Source organism: Rhinolophus hipposideros (assembly GCF_964194185.1).
Source record: "Rhinolophus hipposideros genome assembly, chromosome: 3".
NCBI classification, from domain to species: domain Eukaryota; kingdom Metazoa; phylum Chordata; class Mammalia; order Chiroptera; family Rhinolophidae; genus Rhinolophus; species Rhinolophus hipposideros.
This window is the reverse complement of record NC_138049.1, coordinates 30,497,707-30,522,598: the sequence shown is the minus strand read 5'-3', so window position 1 is coordinate 30,522,598 and position 24,892 is coordinate 30,497,707. Positions and strand designations below refer to the sequence as shown.

General features: G+C 37.8%; 1 protein-coding gene across 2 annotated transcripts in view; it reads right to left on the bottom strand.

The window, feature by feature from the left end:
* Positions 1-1,443: 1,443 nt before the first annotated feature.
* The window catches only part of SAMD3 (sterile alpha motif domain containing 3), a gene marked incomplete at both ends in the record, with an annotated part of 38,973 nt that continues 15,524 nt past the window's right edge, over positions 1,444-24,892 (bottom strand). Inside the window, 7 exons of one of the 2 annotated variants that reach the window (XM_081039197.1) lie at positions 1,444-1,722; positions 1,946-2,028; positions 2,529-2,700; positions 6,877-7,077; positions 20,085-20,252; positions 22,948-23,032; positions 23,285-23,470. In XM_081039197.1, coding sequence (XP_080895323.1) covers positions 1,444-1,722; positions 1,946-2,028; positions 2,529-2,700; positions 6,877-7,077; positions 20,085-20,252; positions 22,948-23,032; positions 23,285-23,470 — 1,174 coding nt within the window. Of the gene's footprint in view, positions 1,723-1,945; positions 2,029-2,523; positions 2,701-6,876; positions 7,078-20,084; positions 20,253-22,947; positions 23,033-23,284; positions 23,471-24,892 lie in introns of those variants that run through there. The other variant, XM_081039196.1, reaches the window with a different exon arrangement.

Below are 24,892 nucleotides of genomic sequence, written 5' to 3'. Positions count from 1 at the left end.
GTTTTTTCAATAATTTATGTGAACCCCTTCTTAAATTTTTTAAAAATTGAATTTGATGAAGTAACCCAAGAAATGCTGATTGCATTGTGATGCATGTATTAGCACGCTTAAGTTTCTTCAGTCTAAACCAACCTGTTCTATCAACGCTGATAAATAACATTGATATTATGATAATGACATGAGGGGGCAGCTTGAAACGGGGGGATGAATTATGACATGGGACTCTGGGTTGGATGAGGAGCCAGGACTGTCTCCTGAGAGGCTGGAGAGCAGCTGTAGGAACCGCCCTTACCTGAAAACTGGAAGCTGGTGCCCAAGTTGCCCTGGGAGTAAAAGGCCTGCATTGCAGATCCAAACAAGCCTGAGGGGCAACTAGGGCAGATACACACACTGGAGGTCAAAGCCAGGGGGTACCAGAAACTGCGAGAGGACAGGGACCAGGTGTGCGTGAAGCTGAAGCTGAACAATAATGAACGTCAACTACAAGTTTATAGATAGATAGATAGATAGATAGATAGATAGATAGATAGATAGACATATATATATATAGATATATATATATTTAACAAGAAGCGGAGTACAGCATTAGGAAAAGAGTGGAAATCTAATGGCTGTGTGCGACGTCAGAGGGATAGTGAATGGGGGAGGGGGTTATCACTGTGTGAGGGATATAAATGATAAATGTCTAACTATTACATTGTTTTGTGCACCTGAAACTAATAAAAAATTTAAAAATTAAAAATAATTAAAAAAATAAAAAGAACCAGGGGTGCGGCACTGCACCTCAAGGGAGGAAGCAGTGTAAGAGAAACACAGGTTGCAGATGGTCAGAACCCAAGCCAGCCATGCCCTGAGGAATGAAGCAGTCTTCATTCTCGACAAATGGGACTGAAGGAAAGCAAACTCCCAGGGCCAGGCAGCTCATCATGTGGGGGTGGGGGTGGGGGTGGGGGTGGGGTGGGGAGGGGGAAGGAACTGAGGAGTATGTGCGTCTTAAAACGTTCACGTTCAGAATGTTTCCAAGCAATGTTCAGACCAAAGAGGCAGCCCTTGGCCCCCAAATGTGCAGCTCCTTCCTGGACGTTAACTCTTTCAAAGGATGGCACATTGAATTAAGTGCAAGGTCATATCCTAAATCCAAGGACTTGAGCAAATCTGAACTGTAGTAGCTTTTAAAAACTAATGCACCCATGAAAATGTATCTTAGGCTATGAAATTTCTTAAACTCAAAATACAGAAACAGCTCTTTAATTAAGTAGTATTATATTACAGAATTTCACAAAGAATTTAAGTAGGTGTAAAGACAGAAGGCAGTGAAATTCATTCGCATCTTTGAGATAAGATGATTTTCTAACATCTACCTCTACCACAACCCTAATTCAAAATGTTTTATAAAATTTCAGCTGCCCCAAATATCATTTTGATACACTATTTGGCATGCTATTAAGTGACCGGGTGTTGAAATCCTACATCCTTTTCTTTCATAGATGGAAAATGGGGACTGTGCATCTCAAAAATCAATGTCTGCAGGAAGTTGAGGGTTTGGGACAGTCGTGTAGGACACTCGATCCCAAATACATGAAAGGCAGCTATGAGAGCTGCCAAGCCTGTAACACAGTCATACACTTTTGTGAGTCTCTCTTTTTCTAAATACAAAGAAAATTCACAGACATCAATGTTGAAAGGGTCCTTAACTTCTAACACAGGCGTGGACGCTTGTACCTGAAACAAATAGAGAATAGAGTCACCACCCGGGATGTGTACAATAGCTAATAATACAAGGTACCCGGGTTTAACCATGGTATTACAATAAATGAGCTTGCTGCAATTGAGCACATTTGTAACTATGACAAAACATACTTCCAAACAGACCACCATCCTGCTTTCAAAGAAATTATGTGAACATGTGTAATGTACAACCAGGGATCACTGATAGGTGGCCTACCTTCTCATTCACAATGACAAAAAGGCTGGGATCATCCCCAAAAACATCTGGTAGGAGTAAACATGTGGCTGTCATCTTCATATCTGTCAAAGCAAACATGCTTACAGTCCAAGTGAAAATAAGCTTTTATCAACTATTGCAAGCAAAGCCAGTAGTAAAACATCGGGATTTTTAGGAAATCATTACCTTCTATAGAGAACAAGCTAGCCTTAGATCAGTGTTTTGCAACCATTTTCACCAACATCCCCTTCTAATAAACATTCAAGATCTCATGGCCTGCTCTCCAGATCTTGGCCAGGAGAAGATTAAAATTCTTTACTCTGTCCATCAGCCAGAGAGATTTTATCAAGCCTTACCCTGTGATTTAGATTATGAAATTAATAGATTTCTGGTTCTTGCAATGTAACTTTACAATATTGAGTGTACTTCGAAAATCTGGACCCCAACTCCTCCTATTTGAGACATTGTTTTTTCTTTCCCAAATGTGGTTTGACTAAATTTTATTACCCAAACAACTTTTCTAGTTACCCTGAATTATACATGTAACTGCCACCGGATCACCCCACTCCTCAGGGTTACTAACATTTCAACATGTCTTCATCTGTGTGCTGTTTCATTTTTTCTTGCAATGCAATATTGATTGGATTGTCCACCACTGAAAAAGAAGTCAGTATATTTTCTGAATACGATTCCAAAATGTGCCTTGTTTTCTTACATATATCTGTTCTTGTAAGTAGTTGAAATTCTCTAAACAACTGAAAGAAGAAAAAGATATCAGATCACTAGAAAAACTAATGTAAAGAAGTAAATAACACTTTAGGATCATATTAAACTTTGTGGTTTAAAATATATACTAGATATCTGAGTAGCTTTAGTGGAGAAGTAAAGATTTAGGACAGAGGAGGACAAAAGAATGAACGCCTGAAGTGAATAGGAAAAGATAAAGAATGGACATGGCAAACTTCAAAGCCTGTAGAATTAACACTTGGGATGTAGACTCAATTAAACGAAGGTTTCAAATTATATCTGCATATTTTGGCCATTTGAGTTACCCATTACATTTCTTTAGGTAAACTACACTGCTATGTTTTGGCAACATCCAAAAAGAGACAAAAGAAGAAAACTTAGATTTTAGGAGGCAAACCTAGTAAAATACCTATACTTGGTATTTTAAAGGAAGAGGAGAGAGCTTTGGAGACTCTGTAAGATCAGACAGAAACTAAAAACCAATGTATGTGTAAGATATTTGACTACAAGGTAAAAGCAAAACCAGCTTATGGAATCCCCTTGACTCAAAACCGCCTTTTCCTGCCACTGTCTAAGTTCTTCCCCTCAGAGAATTCCATCACCACTGTCCCCTTCCCCACTTTTCTTCTTCTTTTTTTTTTTTTTTTGACAGAGTGGCATTACAAGACACTATCAGCTACACTAGTAGGAATTGATGTCATCACCTCTTTCCTAAAACTTTGTAAAGAACAGTTGCATACCACCCACTGGGTCTCATCGTTCCTTGAATATTTTGGTAGATCACCTATCACCCAAAGATAAGATCAAAAGTTTTCAGGGAACTGGAATGCACATTCTCCTCAAGCCATAGTGGCTGTTATCAGGCAGCCCTCAGTGGTCCACTAATCTAGATTAATACCTTAAAAAGGGCTTCTCTCAGCAGGGAATTGTAAAGTAGAGCATGAAGAAGGTGTATAGTCCTCCATTTTCCTGGGCGCACATAGGCTAGGAAATTTTTTTACCTTTTATTTTCAAGTTTACATTAAAATTCCAGAAATAGCATAACTCACAAATTCCCTTCGTGCAACTTCTCCCAGGCTAACATTTTCGATCCATTTGAAAGTAAGCTATATGCTTCCCCTTCCCCCTTAATTCTTCATTGTATATTTCCTAACTACAAGGACACTGTCCTGTATAACCACAGTGTAACCATCGACGTCAGGAAAAATCAAATCCATGGACCCCATTCAAGTTTGCCGATTGTTCCAGTCATGCCCTTTACAAAGTCAGGGTCTAATCCAGGAACACATGGGAGGTTGAGAGATCATGTCTCCTTAGTGTCCTGTCTGAACCAGCTTCTTGGGTTTTCCTCATATTCCTTGCCATTTTTGAAAAGCAGAAGCAAATCACTTTGTCATTCTAGATTTGTATGTATTTTTCATGATTTGTACATTTTTGGCAAGAATGCTGACACTTAGCACTGCATCAGGCAGCACAAGATGGTAATTGGTCCCATTATTGGAAATACTAAATTTTATCACTTGGTTAAGATGCAATCTGCCAGGTTTCTCTAAAGTTAATTAATATGTATGTTATACTTATTAATATGTAGTTAGATTATATTAGCAGATGATTCTTATGTACTTCACTTAAATTCTACATGATTAGTGAAATAGTTTGTCAGTAAGGTGAAAACTAGCATCTCAAAGGATTTATTGAAAAATTTGGGGAATTGTTTAAATTTGTTTGGTATTTTCCCTTTCTCAACTCCCTCCTCCTCGTCTTGTGCCATATCCAATAGGTCCTGGTAACATATTCCTAGTTGATAATACCATGTTTCCCCAACAATAAGACCTAGCCAGGCAATCAGCTCTAATGCGTCTTTTGGAGCAAAAATTAATATAAGACCAGGTATTATATCATATCATATCATATCATATCATATCATATCGACCTGGTCTTATAGTAAAATAAGACCGGGTCTTATATTAATTTTTGCTCCAAAAGACACATTAGAGCTGATTATCTGGCTAGGTCTTATTTTGGGAAAAACATGGTAGTTTAGCTAGTCTAATAAAGTATATATTTTTTAATTTTAGATTTTTAAATTTTCTTTTGAAAGTGTTTTGAGAGGAGGAGATTGGTGAGTACAGGTGGAGATGGAGAACAGCTTGCCACACCAGCTGCTTCTCTTCTGCCACATCTGTGTCCACAGCTCCCTAAGCTCCAAGTGTTGTCACAATGGTAACAACAACTACAAGTGGTGGGGGTGGTTTGGAGCAGGGACATCTGTCCCACCGTAGGGGCTGTTTGGTAACTGGGCGTTTGTAAATAAGGTCAAGCTTGCATTTATTTTAGGAAGTACAGGGGTTTTATCAATTGTAAATCCCACCTAGCTACAAAGGCAGAATAGGAGTTACTTCCTGAAGAAGATGAAAATGTTTAGCTCTTTTAAAACAAGAAACAGACAACTTTATTCAGTAAGTATACTCATTACAAAAACCATACCCCGATGCATATTTTGGATATAAATGGTTTAATAACTGAGGGATTAGGAGAAAAGACAGAGACTTAGACAAAGCATGAGAGATACAGTCTCAGATTTGAAATGTCCTCTCTACTCCACACTCAGGCTAATAACGACCTAAGACTTACCATTATCGGGGTTTTTGTAAGGCCACTGAACCATAGCTTATCTACTTTCATTTATTTATTTATTTATTTATTTATTTATTTATTTATTTATTTATTTACATTTTTTTAGCTTATCTATTTTAATCGCTAACCTTTGCAAGCTGCACTTCAATGAAAACCCCTAGGGCTGCAACGTCAGTGACAGGGCAGCCTTATTAACTGCTATAGACTGAATGTTGAAATTTAATGCCCAATGTGATGGTATTAGGAGGTGGGGCCTTTGGGAAGTGATTAGGTCATGGGACTAGAACAAAGACCCCAGAGAACTAACTTGCCCCTTCAGCTATGTGAAGTTACAGCTAGAAAGCACCATCCATGAATCAGCAGGCTCTCAAGAGACACCGAATCTGCCAGTGCCTTGGACTTCCCTGCCTCTAGAAGTGCAAAAAATAAATTGTTGTTGTTTATAAGCCACCCTGTGTGTGGTATTTCTGTTATAGCAGCCTGAACAGAGTAAGACACCAATCATCCACTAACGCATTCAGCATTCAAAAAATCAACATTTCATTTGCATTGCCTACACTACTCTGCTAGACACTTTGAGAACTACTAAGATGTTTAAAAGATGCTCCCTACATTTAAAGAGTTTACAGACTTTTAAGTTTGACAGGTTTTTGCCTGAAAACTATATTTTGTAGCTGTGTCAATCTGGCATACTTTTGTAATGGGCAGAGATGAATGGCTATTACTATTCCAGCAACCGAAAGATTGAGAGAAAGCAAACAAAAATCAAGGTAGGGTTGCTGAAAGGAACAGATAAAATAGTCAGTGTACAGTGAGTGTTAAGAACATGCCTGCTACTTAGTAAGCTCACATGTTTACTACAGACATTCTCAAAATAAAACATGCAAGCAAATTCTTTCCGTTTTTCTTTTTTCTAGAAGAAGAAAAATATGTGAAACTTTTCATTTTCAATTTGGTTGATTGTACCCAAAGCATTCTTCCATGAAATGTATTCTCAAGTGAAAACTCTGATGACGCTTTCATTCTATACTATAGCTAAAATCACACTAAAATTGTAAGAAGACTCTTTCATGACCACCTTAAGTAAACTAAATGACAGAGTACTTGAATTACTCCTTAAACTTCTTCGTATAGTTTGAGACCATTCTATGAAATGATTTGGGATCATGAAGGAAATCAATTTGGAGTAATGTTGCCTACTAATAGTTCCTTAATAGACTATCTTGATTGTCAAAATGCATACAAATGAAAAATGTTTCATGCTGTCAAAACACTCCGTAAGTAGTGTCCCCGCCACCCGCCCCCAGCCTCCCAATATGTCCAATGACAGAGAACTCTTTAAATCTGAAGCAGCCAGTGTGTGTTACTAGAATATACTTCCAGAAGTTCTTACCAAATTATCCTCGTTGCAGCCCCTTCGGCCTCACACCGTACTGAGATTCCTACCCATGACCTTGCTACATGGTGGTGTTACCACTCCAAGAGGAAGGAGAGAAAACTCTATTTTGACACTATAATCGGAGAGTATTATAAGTGAATAAAAATACCTGATAAGGGCACTTCAAAAAAGGAAACATTTTAAGAATGTCCTTCAGAGGTGTTCTGCTTCCAATCAACTTCCTTCTTATTTGCAAAGTCTGGCTCATTCTCTTATCAATTTCTCTCCAGTCCTTTTCTATTTTCACATATTCTTGCTGGAACCAGCTAATATGTTCATCTACCTCAGAATCTAAACAAACAGCTTCTTCCTGAAAAATATTTTCAAAATATCAATATGTTGCATTTCAAGTTTCAGCTTAACCCTTCATGAAAACTTTAATTGTAGGCTGTATTGTACTTAGATTCACACACACACACACACACACAAACACACACACACATACACACATAATGTATATCATACTACAATGCACTCATAAGATGCGCATCATCTTACATAATTACACTTGGTCTTGAATGTGGTCAATAAATGGACAGTCTTTAATGCTGTGGACAAATCAGATAGTTAATTACACTATAATCTGTTCTTTTGACAGAACTATGAGTAACTTCATTTCCTACATATCCTTTTACATGAAAATCTAGATTATCCAGAAGGTTCACACTTAACAGGAATGTTTATTTCTACTCATTTAAATTTTAGAAGATAAAAGATGAAGAAGAAATAAAAAGATTTTAAATTAAAGTTTTGTTATTGTTACTGTTTGTATTTTTCTCTTTTTAAATGCCTTTTTATATAAGCTGCAGTACCATGTCATATAACCCAATTTCAAAATAAAAACAGTGGGTATTTTGTGTTGCTAAATCATCAAACTGTCGATGCTATTCATTATACATGTGGGTACACTTGGTGGGGTGGGTGGCTAAGAAATGCCCCACATATTATCATTAAAAATGTAAGACAATCAGCTTTGAGGAGACAAGAAAAAATATCTTTCTAGAAAAATTAGTTGAGAGGACACTCAGCTGAACTTACGTTTGAATTAACTTGACAGACTGTATACCTGATCAGACTGTGAACATATATTACCTGTAAAAGGTGAAAAAAGATGATAAAGAGCCTAAAATGCTCCTATTTCAAGGCTTTTACAAGCACATTAATAAACTTCCAGGTAAACCCACTATCTGCGAACATAGGATGACCAGCAAGACACTAAGTGAACAATTTCCTAGAAAAATGTAATTTAACAGACTGAAAACAAGTTTCTATATTCCAATATAAATTTAATTAGGTAAGTCTTTCCACAAAGAAAATACCAAGATCTGACAGTTTTATAGACAAAGTCTACTAAACTTTCAAAACAGAGCACTCCAATTTTACGCAAAGTCTTTTCTTAGGAATCATGCATATGTGATAAAATCAAGCATTTCAAAAACAGATGAATGATAAACATGAAATTCAGAGTAAAGGGCAGAAATGTAGGAAAGGCGGGCATCAGTGAGAGGAGGGAAACAGGCAGTGTTGGGAGAGTTCCAATTCTAAATTGAATGTTAGGCTCACAGTGTTCATTTTGTCTCATAAATTACACATATTCTACATATATTCTTTTATCAGACTCAAATGTATATAATGACAATTTTTTAATAGAAAGAAAAACATCCTAATTTTTAAAAAGTAAAAGAAAAATTTTAATTATATAAATAGCTTTCCTTTAGTTCTGCAATTGCTAATATTGACATTTATAGACTACTAAACACATGATGTACTGCTTCCCCTAAAACCCTCACCCAATTCATGAAATATCATGGAGATTCTAGGAAGCTTCTACTTGATCTGTTTAACATAATGTTAGTGGGTCGGTCGAATCCTAGATTAAAGTGACCTATCTTATTAAAAGGAATCGCTGGCTGCATGAGACTTTAAAATTCTCACTTTTTAAATGATGTATTTATCATTAGAACTGGAAGGAACTTAGAAATCATCTGGTCCATGCCTCTCATTTTACTCATGAGCACACTGAGACTCAAACGGGAGGTGACTTTCCCAAGCACGGAGATGGCCAGGGATGCGGCTTCCTGTCTCAGTGTAGCTCTCCACTTCTCTGAGGAGGTGGATGGCCTTGTTCCGACAGGCTGGTTTCCTTAGCAGTGCATGTTAGGATGAGGGAACCAGCGAATGAACAATGTCTAAATCTTACATGACCACAGCTGCAGGATAGTCGACTGCTGGGTATCTGTCTCAGTAGTGAAAGCAAATGGGGAGACAAGCTGAAGAAGTCATCAAAGGAAGAAGGCATGAAGCAGAGAACAGGTCATTCCTGGCGAAGAATGCCAATGAAAGGATATATTGAAGGGAAATGGGAATCACCCACGGGATTCGTGACTTCAAAGGAATCTGCATAAATGAACCACAGCATTGAGTTGGATGCAAGCAAACTGGATAAGGAGCTTACGCCGGTCTCTATCACTCCAGTGCTGGTAAGAGACTGGGCTCTACTTCACACCACCATTACCTACAGCACGCCAAGTGCTGGGTGGAATAGCAGAGAGCTCAGCTCTACCCAACTTCTATTCTCAGCTGAATAGAGGGAGATAATATTTCCAGGTTAGGTTTTAACCAAAAACTGAGACTGGTTTTGAAGTCGTAAGACACAGCATGGTTGAAAATGTACAGTTACAACATTTTCTCCCCAGAAAAGAATAAAATCTCACTTCAACTTTTATTAAACATAATTTTGTTCTACATTCTACAATCAGAGTAAGTTTGCAAAGAAAGTATCTTGTTATGACAATTTGTGAAAATTTAATAATTCTTGTAAATACATCATTAAAATTCTCTTTAAAGACACTATGTAAAGGTCCTGTACCTAAGATTTAGGGGCTGTAGCTCTGAACATCATCAGCAAATAACTAGTCATGCTCCCGTCCTACTATGCTGTTCCCTACAGAGTGTCATTTCACCCTGTAAGTCCACTAAGGGTGTGTTTACCTTACTCATCCGGTATAATATCTACAAGCCACATGTGGCTATAGAGCACGTGAAATGTGGCTAAGCCAAATTGAGATGTGTGCTGGGAACACCAGATTTCCAAAATTTAGTGTGCAAAAAAAGTGTTAGATATCTCATTAACAACGTTTTACAATGTTGAAATGTTATGTTGAAATGTTAATATTATGAATAGATTGGGTGATATATACTAATATTATCATGCACCTGCTTCTTTTTATTCTTTTAAATATGGCTACAAGAAAATTTAAAATTGCATATGTGGTTCGTATTATATTTCTATGGGACAGTGCTGTGTTAGATGCTAGAGTTTTCTTCATACCAAATTCCAATTGTGCCACTTTCAATTCCATTGTCATCAAATTGACTATGGAAATGGTGCTTCCCTTTGGGACTTGAAGAGTCTCTTTGCCTAGCATTCAGTCACATGTCTCAGTCAATCATCAGAAAAACTGCTGCAACTTTGCCCCGCGTTTCCAAGTGCACAGCTGACTTGTAAAACTTCACAGTGTTAGTAAATTTGCCACCTGCTGATGGCAATAATTGCATCATATCCAGAATGCTATTAACTGTCAACCTTTTTCTTCAACTTTTGCTGTCTTGTTCAGTTTTGCACCATGAGAGAAACATCTGTGGAAAAGGCTGTAACAGTGATTAGTATTTAGACAATAAATCATTATGTGTCAGGTGCAGTAAGAAACAAAGAGTATGTGCTACACAAAAAAAAAAAAAAAAAAAAAAAAATCCAAAGGAACTTAGTAGATATTCTTAGCATTTGACTATCTAAGCAGTTTTTGTATAACTTTCAATTCCATTTTATTTCTAATTTAAAGAAAGTTAACACATAAAATTCCTTCATGACTTTCAAAGTTATGGAGTACATATATATAACCAATAAGTCGGAAAAGAAAATGTTCTAAGAGAGAAATGAAGTATAATGCTAAGTAATTCAACATCTGATGTTATTAATATTTATTTGTTTGCTTAGCAAATATGTTGGGGAACTGGGATACAAGAACACCCCATAAGCATTTATCAAATCCCCACATCACTTTCTTAAATTCATGTAGGTTAAGAAAAAGGAGGCACAAGTTAACCTCTGTAAAGAAATTGCTGCAACATTCTCGGCATATGTTTAATAAGATATTTCACATCAGACTGGGACAAAATATTCATTTTGTTTCCTCTGAAGGGAACCAAAATTTTGCTACCCTGAAGCTACTTTTGGGGATATTGACTTTAAGCTGTTTATTAAGAAACAAGACTCAGAAAGAACTTTTTGACTTCTTTCTTGCCCAAGAGATTCACACAGAAAAACCTGCCTTACGAAGGGAGCCTTGGCTTAATCACTTTAACAATCTTCAACATTAGTCAGGAAGACCCCAAGCCTGTTGGTTAGGTACCCCCTGTGTTACATTGTTTCTGAGGTGCCCAGCAAGAATTTTCCTGCCATGTGTATTCGGCTCTCCCTCAACTACCTGTAATTGCCCATTCTCACTTCTGAAATCTAATACCCCTTCCCCTCCTTCTCCTTTGTCCAAAATGTCTTGGATATTCCAATGTGGCCTCACTGTCTTCAGAATTGTCATATTTATGTGAATTCTCCATGAGCATGTATTAAACATTTGATTTTCTCCTGTGAATCTTTCCCTATTAATTTGATTATTTAGCCCAGCTAGAAGAACTTAGAAGGCAGGAGGAAAAGTATTATTTATTTGTTTGTTTGTTTGTTTGTTTGCCCCAACCACTGCCATAATTCAGACTGAGAACTATCCTCAAAAGTAAGATCACAATGGAAATAATCTACTCCTATTCTTGAGGAAATGGAAAGAATCTCCAATGAATTAGAAAAAAAAAATGAGTTAAAACTAGGTATTTTTACGTAATGTAAAATAATGTTTGTCTATGCTTTAAGTATTTTTCTTATAATATGGCAATACTTTTCATAGATATCTACACCCTAGATACAGTAAAAGACACAGATTGTGAAATCCTTGGGGAAGAGGGCAGGGTGAGCCAGATCTTCAAAAATTGCTCCATCACACCATGAAGCCAGCCTAGGGACAGAAGAGTCACTGAAACATAGATCCAACGCCTGATTCCCCTACCCCATGAGTTCTTCTGGCTGGTCACATAATTCAAACAACATACAGCAGATTAACAGGATAAAACCAAAGTTTTTAATACATGCACGTGGGAACGCAAACAGGCATGAAAATTCCAGGCAGTGAGGCAACATGGGATATATAAGGCATCATTGGACAAAAAGAAAGGCGGACAAGGTATTAGATTTCAGAAGTGAGAATGGGTAATTTACAGGTAGGTGAGGAAGAGGGGAACGTAACTAACAGGAAAATTCCTGCTGGGCAACTCAGAAACAATGGGACACAGTGGGTAATCTAGTAAACGTGGTTGACTAATGCTCAGGTGTAAATTCTTAGGGTGATCAAGTCAAGCTCTCTTCCTAAAGTAAGTTTGTTTTTTCCTATCTGAATCTCTTTAAGAAAAAGGGGAAATAAAATACTCTTCCTGAGTTTGTTGGGTTTTAATTGATTTCAGTTTGAAATCATCTGTGGGCCTGAGTGACACATTTCAGGGATATTCGCCTCCCGACCCTCACAGAGCCCATGGCATTATTCAGGAAAAGCAAGATTTTGCCGCTGTACATAACAACCCCAGACCTTCAGGCCACAAAGTTTATCAACCACTTCTGTGACATGTTCATCTCAGGTCCAGCTCCTCGTCCTCCTCACCCAAAGACTTGCCTCTACCATCTAGAACACTGTCAGTCATCACTGAAAAAGGAAGCGGGTAACATGGGGGCATTGTACATGGGCTCTTCAATGCACATGATACGTCTGCTCACATTTTATTGGTCAAAGTCCACCTCATGGCCACACCTAATTTCAAGGGAGTGGAGACTACAGTCCTGCTGATTATCTGGATAGACTGATGAAACTGGTGAGCAGCAATAACGTCCACACTCATGTACTTCTGGGTTTCTTGTTATGTGAGAGCATAGCTTTCCTTATTTATAGTTTTGGCCAGTTTTAGAAGGGTTTTCTGTTGGCTACAACCGAAACCATATTAACTGAAACACCAGAACACACAATTGTTAAACCAGAAAATAATTTCCTAAATGAATCTTATATACAGCAAAACAATCCTTCAAATAAAGAAACATTTAGGAAATTCCCCAATAAAAACTCTGACAATCGGTCACTTACAAATCTGCTCTACCGGAAATACTAAAGGTAGACCTTCAAGCAAGAATGAAAGAACATTAAACTGTAACTCAAATCCACATGGGAAAAAAGGGGGGAGGAAGGCACCGGTAAAGGTCATTTTGTAGGTAAATGTAAAAGGCAGTATAAATGTATTTTGTATTTGTAACTCTTTCGCCCATCTTATTTTAAAGACAATTGCATGAAGCAATAATTATAAATCTGTGTTGATGGGCATACAACGTATAAAATGTGGTTTATGACAATAACAGCACAAAAGGGATGAGGGATGGAGTTATATAGGGACAAAATTTTACTAAAAGAAACAATAAGGGAAATCACATTAGTACGGTAGGAAATATCTGCTTCACACAAAAGAAGGCAGTAAGTAAGGAATAAAATTACAAAAAAAAAGATGTCATAGAAAACAAATAGCAAAATAGCAGACATAAATCCTACCTTATTAGTAATTACATTAAGTGATTGGCAGAATGTATTTTTAAAATGATCCAACTATACATTGTCTATTAGAGACACACTTTAGATTCAATGGTACAAATAGGTTGAAAAAGACAGGAAAAAGATATACCATACAAGCAGTAAAGATACAAAAATAAAGATAGAATGGCTATACTAACAGCAGACAAAATAAACTTTAAGACAAAAATTGCTCCCAGAGACAAAACAGCATATTTTATAATGGTGAGAGGACAAATCCATCAGGAAGACATAACAATGATAAACATATATACATCTAACAACAGAGTCCCAAAAATCATGTGGTGAACAAAAACTGATAGAACTGAAGAGAGAAACAATTCAAGAATAATAATCACTGGGCATTTCAGTGTTCCACTTTCAATAATGAATGGAACCAGATGATAAACAAGGAAGTAGAAGACTGGAACAACTGTTATGCCTGGAGAAGACAACGTGGATTATAAGAACTTGGAACTGGATATGACCAACGCATCACAAAATGAAGACCTCTGAGAAGATGAAATCAAAAGGAGTTTTGAGGAAACTGATTAATAGATTTAAGTTACTTATTTAAAACTCTCAAAAAGCAGCCAAATGTAGATAAACTAACTGGTAAAGAGAAAATAATCAATGCACTTAAAGATCCCATTTAAAGCCTCCAAACTGAGAAAACGTCATTGCGATTATGATAAACAAATTCATGCATACATACATATATACAGGAGAGAAGCAAAAGCTCCTATAGAAATGACCAAATCTTTCCTGTTCTGCTTCAAGAAAACAAAATGAATTTTCACCAAATAGCCAATTTAGAGTTAATTTACTCCATAAAAACACAGAAGAATGTTTTCAAAGTAGATGAAAAAATCAGCCAGATATGTAAAGAACTGCACACCAGAAAGATACGAGCCCTGTTTTTTGTGTGTGTTTTTTCAGAAAATTTTGAAAGAAGCATTGACTATTATCAAAGTCAGCTTATATGCCATGAGTGAAAGTTTATGATAATAGGTTGAGGGCACTAGGGGTGAAAGAAACATCAATAACTTAAAAAATATATATGCATGCATTAGTCAAAAAAGCATTAAAGATGAATTTAAGCATTTCAAAAACTACGTTTACATCCTAATGTTTCAAATGGAAAATTGTTTCAAATGGTCTGAGAGGATCATTCTGGATAAAGAAATTTAGAAGAAAGGATGCGAATGGTGCTGTGACAGTGTCAGGATCCAGGTCCAGTGCCCCATGGAGACGAGGTGCCACCACCACCCCACCCCAAGGTCAGGATGACAAGAGCAGGATGTATCTATCCACCAGGGCCTCTCCATTCTGTCAAAGCACAGCCTCCACAGCAGCAAGACAGAGCTTACCTTGGGGCTCCAGGCGCTGGCAGAATCTCAGAACTTTCCTTTGGTCCAACCCTCCCACCTGAACACAGCACCTCTAGCCCAGGCTCTAGTTCTCCTGTGGGAAGGCAGATGGTACAGAGTAGTCCCAGGGGTCAGTTCCTGAGGAAAGAATCTCCTGTTGTTCCCCTTACTCTGGAAAATAACAAGAAATCTCCCCAGAAGCCTTTCTACTGAGGGATTTCCCTGACCCAGCACATTTTCCACTGACGACAAAAGATATCTCTACACTAAGTATGAAGGGATACTAAGTAATAAACACTAAATAATCAAATGTGGTATGGTAAAGACATAAGGATAGACTGATAAACCAACCAGTGAAATAAGAGAGAGTTCCAAGAACACATCCGCGTCTATTTGGGAACTTAATATATAATAAAAGTGCTACCTAAGAAAAAAGGATGGATTGTTTAGTAACTGGTCTTGAAAAAGTGACTCCCTATGTGCAGATCCCTATTTATTAGCATATACAAAGAAGGACTCCAAATGACTTAAAGATCTAAGCATGAAAGTGCAAACTATAAACTTAATAGAAGAAAGAGGAGGAGAAGATCTATGTGACTTAGTATGATGGTGCAATTCAGGGTGGAGTGAAACAGGCCGTGAGGCAAGGAGTGCTTAGTAATCATTGCAATCATGGACTAGAAATACACATGGTAACATGAGTGAGTCTTAAAAAGTGTCAGTGAAAAAAGTAAAACTCGAACAAGGTAAGAATATCATTGACATTAAGTTAAACACGGTATACATAAATCTAAAGTGACAATACACATTTTGTAACACTTACAAATGAAAAGTACGTACAAAAGACATTAGAATGGTTGCTCAAGGGCAGAGGTGGGGAGGAGGGCAGATTGGAATGGGGACAAAAAGGAATGAATAGAACCAGAGAAAGGCCACCAGGCAATGACAATAATATGCCATGAAGACTTTGATTCACTCAACTTTAATTAACACCTGAGGTATTTTACAAAAAATGTACTACAGTATAAAATAGAATTCCACTACACTGTCATGCATTTCCATATAATCCCTATAAACTTTCAAAACCAGTGTCTTCATCATTTAAAAAGACAATGTTATCAGCCAGAAACTTATGAAATTACTTGGTTAAGTTTACTGTTTCAAGAATCTAATTATATCTTCCTTTTGTGGATGACAAAAGGGTTCTATGGAAAGTAACCTCACAGGATGATCTCATCATCAATTCCTAACTGGGCAGATCATGGTGGACAGTCATCTCCTGAGCATATAACCTCTTTATTAAAAGGCTGATCTTTGCCTTAAGCAAGCCTTGTCTATTGTGTTTTGTGCATCTAGGTTAGCACAGCTTTGAAATGCCCCCTTTAGACCGCTCACTCTAATTCAACCAGTTTTTCAGACCCCTCCTTCTAAAGCGGACCACCTTCAAGAGAGCACAGAATCTTAAATAATCTGATCCCCACTTTGCCTTCTTTCACATTCCTGCCTTAATTTGAAATGCATAAAAGAAGTTGCAAAACTGTTACTCTCCAGAGCATTTGAGATCTTGCTCCCTGGCCTACGTCGTCAGTTTAGCTCAAATAAACTCTTACAAAAATTCTTTATAGGTTTGAACGTTCTTATACCGACTGTTTAGAATACATAAAGAAGTATGGTAAAAGCCAATGAAGTGAAAGAAACAGATTTATTAATTCATGGGTCTACAGAATTATTTGGGCCTATAACTAAGTCACATACATAAGGAGTTATACCAATTATGCCGCATTTGGCTGTGTGACCCTACAAAAGGAGTTATACCAATTATGCCGCATTTGGCTGTGTGACCCTACAAAAGGAGTTATACCAATTATGCCGCATTTGGCTGTGTGACCCTAAGTAACATGAGGTTATGTCGTTGGAGAAGGATTTTTAAACACTGCATATGTGGTGGCTGAAAAATATGATTACCTTTTCTCCCACCCTCTAAGTTCTTCTAGCTGGGCTTTTAATCAAATGAACAGAGATAGATTAACAGTAGGCAATCAAATGTTTGAATACATGCACATGGGGAATTCACATAAACATGACAATTCCAAAGACAGTGAGACAAGATTGGGTATATAAGACATTTGGACAAAGGAAAAAGGGGGGGGGGGAAGGGTATTAGATTTCAGAAGTGAGTATGGGTGATTTACTGGTAGTTGAGAAAGCCTGGAACACACGTGTCAGGAAATTTCTTGCTGGGCAACTTAGAAACAATGGGACACAGGGGTAGCTAGCTCACAGGAGCCTACCTGATGTCCTCTTATTTACCACATTTCATTCAAAGTAGGCTGAGGCACCATCCTAAGACTTCCTTCCTGAAGCAGGTTTCTGCCTGAATCTCTTGGGCGGGAAAGGGGGAGGGTCAAAGTTTCTTTCTGAAGCTTGTTTCTTAATAAACAGCTTAAAATCAATACCTCCAAAAGGCAGTTTCAGGGTGGCAAAAATGTGGTTCCCTTCTCATAATACCCAGTATTCTGCAGGACGTGTTCTGGGTACATAGTCTGGGATTCTGACAAGTACAGCCATCTATATAACATGGTGAAAAGTCTTTTCAGCTGAGGAGTCCAGGTATATTGACTCACAGGTTAGTGCTTTGGCGCTACTGATCCTTTGAGTTTTGTAACCTAGTTTAATGCAGTACTAAAACTGCCCTAGGACATTGAGACAGGAGAGATAGAAACACAAGATCTGTGGCCCATGCTCAGAGGCACGCAAATTCTGCAGCTGCCTGGATTATAGGAAGAAACCCATGCGACAGGACTCAGAAATGCATCTTCCTTCATTGAGACATTTACCTTTAAGTCTTAGGTAAATTCCTTCCAACCACTAAAGGAAAAACAACAGAAACAAAACAAAAACAACGAAAATCTCTTCTCCTTTACTCCTTTCCAAAATCTTCCTCCAGTTTAGCCAAACCCATTTCCCTGCCTTTGAATGAATGGGCCTGACTCCTGGCTTCTTGCCTGAATCAGCATTTTCCATCTCTGCAATTTCTTTTCTATATTATGGGAATATTATGCGCAGTCAAAACATTTTTTTAAATGTGAAAGTTACCAAAGGGTATTTTAATACAAATATCTTTAATTTTGAGGAATCTTAAAGATATTAAAAAGCAGCTGTTGGAAGTTCAAAATGGAGATCAGAAATTATTTAGATAATCTGAAGTATAAAATTCATAAGTTAGTTGTATACTCAATGGATTTGTCCCTCCACCCTTCTTAAGTGTTTTTACATTTTCTTAATCACCATGGAGAGTACAAAATCCAGAAACACATTGTTTTTTGTAATATTCTAGGGTGAATATTTCCCCATCCTTTAAAGCTTTTGGCTTTATAGACCACTAGGTCATAAACAGAGATGCTACAGTCTTTAAAAGAATCAGCAATTTGTAGCTCCATCTGGAAGGAGGAGAAAAGGAAATCCTTACCAATTAGATTTGTTTGCCAGGAAAAATGGTGACTCTTCAGATGTGAACAATGACCACTTTATAATTACTTGTTACCCCAGATGGCGGGAATGTCAAAACTAAATTCTTTGGCAACTTAATTTATCTTGAGTCCTGGTACATTCAATTCCCTGTGGGTTTTTTTTTCGTTTATTTGTTTGTTTGTTTAAGCAAAAGTCCCTGCATGAGCCTTAGCAAGATTCCTTTTAGGATTCAGGCAAGTCTGGGGGACTCGATGGGAACATGGAAGGGAGTAGCCACGAAGGGAATAGTTACATAAAGGCTAAAGTGGTTTGGAGAAGGAACCACAAAGTGGTTCAATGACAATGTGTCAATGAAACAGACGCTGCCATTTAGTCCCTGGAGGTGACCGCTGACTCTTTGAGTGCTAGTGCTGGAGACAATTGCTAATTTTCCAATCTTACCATTCATCTATTCCAATGAATCTTAGTGGCAAAAGAAGGAAACTGAATTTTAAAATGTTAATTTATTTTTTAAAAACTCCATTTTTAGTATACTTAAAATCAAATTTTTGAGAAAACCAATTTATACATAATTATATTCCTTTATAGGATGACTTTTAATTTAAGAATGTAAAAGATATTTTTAAATAAATGTAATTCTAGCTTACCATGATTTTAGCTTATACTGGAATATTGCAGTCAAATTTCTAAAAAGTTACACCAGTAAATGTAGGTACCTTCCATCTGTCTTGTCTTGTCAAAGAGGAGACAGAATTATATTAACTGGCCAATTATTTGAAAATTCCATTTAAAATTATAAGATATTTAAAATATATACCCTCTTCAAATTTTTTTCTTTATGTCTTATGCTGGATGAATGGTTTACAAACTATGTTGAAGAATATTCGTGTCTCCTGGAGCTTATAATTAATGCCAATAAAACTGAGATGATCTAATAGGTTGCTCTATTAATCACAAATAAATATACCAGCTGAAAAAGACAATAGAATATTTGTACAAAGTACATGCACTAACATAAATGTGTTTGTGGTGAAGAGTTAAGATTCATGTTAGATTGAGGTAGAAATAGATTTGGGGGAGCATGAGATTTAGCTTCTCTACTTGGTAGTTTAGATATCCTCCTCAAGGAGTTCAGTCCACTTTGTTGGCAGGGGACATTTTTGTTTCTGAGGATATCTGGGGGCTCTGAGGCAATTCAGAAATATTTATAGTATCTCAGATCATTAGGACCCACATGGACATTGTGTATAGCAGACCTGCGTCGGGTCCTTGGCCTGACAATCCTCACGGCCACCTTGGCTGTTGTGGGACCGCTTCTGGGACAAGAAAAGGCAATATGGAGTTTTGTATTCATGTATGTGCATTACCCTCCTCTCTGACACTTTTGAGACTACAGACCACCTAACCCTACAATGTGATTATTAAAAACTTTCTATAGTAATAAGAACAGCAAGAACACACAATGCATTTTAATATGACAGGAAGATATTCAAGGACCCAGAACATAGGGGATTTTTCCAGGCTTTTTGAAGGTTGGAAAAGAATAAACATGTGTACTAACACACTCTGCTCAGACTGGTTTTACAAGGCTTCTTTTGCAAATGTTGTCATTCACGTTATTTGCTATACAAAAACATAGATTTTCTTGCATTCTGATGACACCGAACAGATATTTTGTTTTTATTATTTCAAATGCTATTAATTAATATCCCTTAATCAATCAACCAATTAATAAGTTGTCAGAACAATGAAAGATTCAATCTTACTTTTATCTGGACAATTTTAATTTCATCAAATCTTGTATCTGCAAGAGATTTCCTTGTCTGGCCTCTTCGGTGTCCAAATTTACATTTATTTCTCATCACTTGTTCGTCATCTTCTATGGATCTTCGAATATATTTAAAGCGATCTTTGAGGGCTCGTTTCCATAAAAACTGTGTAAAATAACGAGACAGGACAGCTAATCTTCAAGGAGATTGAAATAATTTTATGTAAACAATAAAATGTTTATTTGTCTATCACCTTTGGGCTTGAAATCTTTTCACATCACAGTAATAGAAATAATACATCTATCCTTCCATTTCCTCTGACAATAATTTTGTGATATTGCTATAAAAATGACAATCTCTAAATTATAAATAAGAAAACAGAGTGAGAGAAATAAAAATATTTTCCCAATGTTATAAAGCTATTGAATAAATACACTGGCTCTTGAATCTAGATTTTCTAATTATTAAAGTTGGATACTTTTCACCTTACTCTTTTGTCTCCACAGTATACTCCTCTTTTCTAGTGAGTTCTCGATAAGAACTGATAATGGCTTATGCATATATGGATTGACGTATTTAAAGAAAATATATTCAATGCATCAATCCACATATGATTTTTCTGTCATCCTTTGAAATTCACTTTGGTGAATACTACTTGCATTCTTCACACCCCAAATATCTATGGAGCATCTACTGTTTCAAACAAAAAGATAATCCTCCTCTACCCTGCTGGTCTCTAGATATCTCTTGCTCTGCCTCCGCATCTCAGCTTAGCCATTACTCCATAACGGCTCATTCCCCTTGTCAGCTCTCATCTTTCCTTGTCAACTAATCATGCTGGTAATTTACCCTCATCTATGTGATGCATTTCTGTTTCTGTTTTTTCCTATTCTTTTCATTCTTCCTCTCTTCCTCCCTTCCTGCCTTCCTTCCTCTCTCTCATTTCTCCTTCCCGCCTCCCTCCCTTCCTCTTTCCTTTCCTTTATTCTGTCCCTTCTTTCCTCCTACTAGGCTATAAGCACGTGAAAACAAGCTCATGTAGGCTTTGCTCCAAGCCCAGCACAGTGCTTGATGCGTCTTGGAAACTATGAACATTGGTTGTCTTGTGTCAGTCCTCTGTGAAGTACAGAGACCCAGGTGTGGAAGGAACAGACTCGAAGCAAGCCTGTGAGTCCCGGCCTTACTTGGTAAGTAACTCACTGCATGTGGAGTGGCCTCGCACTTCTTAAAGCTTGGGCCTCAAGGCTGCTTCTCAGCCTCTCATCTTCCCTGTAGTGCCATGTGCTTGAACAGGCCCAAAAGTGGGCGCATGGAAGGAAAGGACCCTTTACAGCCAGACAGGTCCATATGTTCCTCCTAATCTTAGCCACTAGAGAGGGTGGTGAAGAGCCGGGTGACTTTGGGCATGTTTTCTGAGTGCTATTGCCTCACAGGCAAATAAAAATGCTACTAAGATGACATTAGTCCAGTATGTGGCCCTTAGGTCTTGCCATTCCCAGTCCCCTGGTTTAAGTCCCAATGAAATTATTCCCTGCCCTTCAGAAAGCACTGGGACCTAAATTGGGGTCTAGCTCTAGTACATAGTAGGCAAGTAAGGCCTCAGCCTTAGTTTCTTCAACTATAAAATAAAGCAATTTAAGATCGGTCCTGTCGACTGCACTGGATGTTAGGAGACTCAAATAAGCAGCTACTTGTGGAAAGTGTTTGTAACTAAAGTACTATCCATAAAAACTTCCAGAACCCTGGTGAGATATGTCGTGGGTTAAGGTTGGGGGCACTTCATCTCTGATTAAGCACCTGGGGATGTGAGTCAGGGATGCTTCATGACCTCCCACAGGCTGTGGGCCTGCACTCCACCATCATTGTTCTACAACAGCACAGAAATAATGGACGGCTTTTTCCCCCTTAGCTCTGAAATATGAACTTGTGCAAATGTATTTTTTCCCCTCATGTTTCCTATAGCTCTGAAGGTCTTCTAAACTCGCTGACATAGTGGGAAGTATTATGGCCATCGACTGCTGGGACATTCTTAAATTGACAATTTCTTCTGCCCAGCCTTTCCCTTCTCTCCTTATTAACTGTCTGATGGGAACAGAATAAAGACAAATCAGATGTGATCGTCCACATGGACGGCCAATCACCGAGGTGCTACAGGCCTGGCACCAGATGCCTCAGGAGAAAATATCTGTGTCATTGAACCATCGTCCCCCTTCTCCACAGTTTTCCAGTGAGAGGGGGGATATGGGAAGAGCTACATGGATACGGCTCTCCTCCAATCGCTCTGAAATGAAAACCGGCCCTGAAGTTATGGGCCTCCTGATCTGATACATGAAGCAGTCTACAGCATCGCCAGCAGAGCTTTGCCCAACATTTTAAACCCAAATGTAATCGTTAGGAAACCCACAGACAAACCCAGAATGTGGACCATTCTTACACAGCATCTAGACTAGATTTGCCCAAAAAGTAAGTATCAGGAAACACAAAACAGGGCAGAGAGACTGTCCTAGACAGAAAGAAAAATGTACATCTCTGGTCTGTGGGGGGGTGTTGATAATGGGGGAAGCTGTGCATGTGTGTGTGTGCAGGGGGTTCATGGGGAGAAATGTCTGTACCATCCTCTCAATTTTTCCGTGAACTGAAAACTGCTCCAAAACAAAGTCTATTAAAAAGAGAGAGAGAGAGAGAGAGAGAGAGAGAGAGAGAGAGAGAGAGAGAGAAAGCAACACAAAGAGAGACAAAGAAGATATTAGAGAGTGGGAGAGACTGAGAAAAGTGGGGTAAGGCATAAAATTATTGGACAACGCAAAGCAATTATTTTAAGATGGGCTGAGACTAACGGTGGCACCATGTGGTCACTTACAAAGCCACAGCCGTCCTCATCCAGGAAAGGGTGGGCCTGCAGGAGGGCGTTCACCACATCATTATACTGCTGGGTGGTGGGATACCTGTTCGGTGCAACAAGGAGGACAGTTTTCACTTCAAGCAGTCCACATTCCTCCCTTTAAGGTGAGTCTAAACTGCTTACTTTGCTTCAAATCTTTCTATATAACAACGTACACATTCAAATACTGGACAATGTTGGACTTCTTATCCATGTGTCATCCAAAATCTGAACAGTGTTGGTTCCAAATGAATTCTCCTTTACTCTGCAAACAGACCCTCTCCCAAAGCAACAAGTCTGCCCTGTTATTACTCACAGCGAGCCTTCCAAATACTTTGTCATATCAGCCTGGAGAAACTCAATGATCCTTATCCTCATGCTGTGATCAGGACACTTCTGTTCGGCTAACATGCTTTTGACATCATAGGGAAACTCTGGCAAAACATAGGACTTAGTCCATTGCAATGCTTTATTCCTTGCTAGAACAAGTTTCACGTTCCTTCTGTTAAATAAAAACACACACCGAGTGAAATTCTATTGCAAACATGCACAACTTAACTAATTTTCTACATCCTGAGAACTTATGATATAAAGACTGGACCTAAATATATGGAAGTCATCAATCCATGTTCCTCCATTCATCTATCAGCAAATGTTTGAAGGCTTATTAGAAATTTCTGTTTTCTTTCCCTTTGCCCACACATAAATACTTGTAGTTCGGTGGGGCGGGGGGAGTCATAATAATATAGACTCTAGAATAAAGCCTGAAGTTGAAAAGAATATTAATCCGTATATCTCGAAGGAATAATATGTGATGTATATATAGCTCAACACTGAACAAGATCTCAAGCAAAAAAAGAGTAAGCTGCAATTCTGCAAAGCCAATGAGGCATCCAATAAAGTCTTAGCACCCGATTAAGACAATTCTTCTAACTGCTGTTTATTCTTCTGCTGTTGTTTAATAGTGAAATACAAGATTCACTTCATTTAGTTGGTCTTGGCTATTTTAATAGGCAAATTTCGTTTCTAAATTAAAAATACGTATCCGATACTCTGATTTCATTCAAAAAAAAGTTTCTACCAAATGCTACACAAAACTGTAACTACAGAAAGCAGCTCAACATTTGGCTGGGGCTGAGGGTTGGGGGTGGAGGGGAAGAAGACTGACTGCAAAAGAGCACAAGGGTATTTTTCAGGGAGATGAAAGTATTCCAGAATGGGCTGTGACCATGGGGGCACAAACATATGAATTTGCTAAAATTAACTGAGCTGCACACTTTAAATGGATGACTTTTATGTTGTGCAAATTATACCTCAATAAGGCTGTTTATAAAATTAAGTCTCAGAACCACTTTAAAACCTTAACGTTAGTAACTGATCATTAAGTGTGTGAAAAGAATCTATAGTGAAATTTCCAAGCAACAGTTACCCAGAGGCACTAGGTAGCTTTCCATGTACTTCACTGATAGGACTGATTGGAATGAAAGTGAAGGAGTAAAAACAAAGGAGAAGAGAAAACACAAAAAGATTTCCTAAATTAGCCTAAGTTGGTTAATTTTTTGGCACAACCAAGGAATCTTTAGTAGTTCCAACAAAATTCAGATGAATTTTAAAAAGTCAGATTCCTTTAGAATTTTAGGTCATATCTTATAAGAATGCATGAAGTACAATAAAACATAGGGAATAAAGAAAAAAGAAAGCAGTCTCCTCTCTTTTTACGATAAGCTCTCTCTTTTTCCCCTTTGACAGTCACTATATCAGTGGTGAAAATATGCCCTAGCTAAAATAAGCACACTGGTAACACTTGATTTAATACAGGAACAGACAATTGGAAATCTGTGTTTCAGCCTAAACTATTTTCCAGTGTTTCTCTCTCATTTCCTTCATTCATTCAATCACTATTTATTGGGGTCCGCTATGTAGC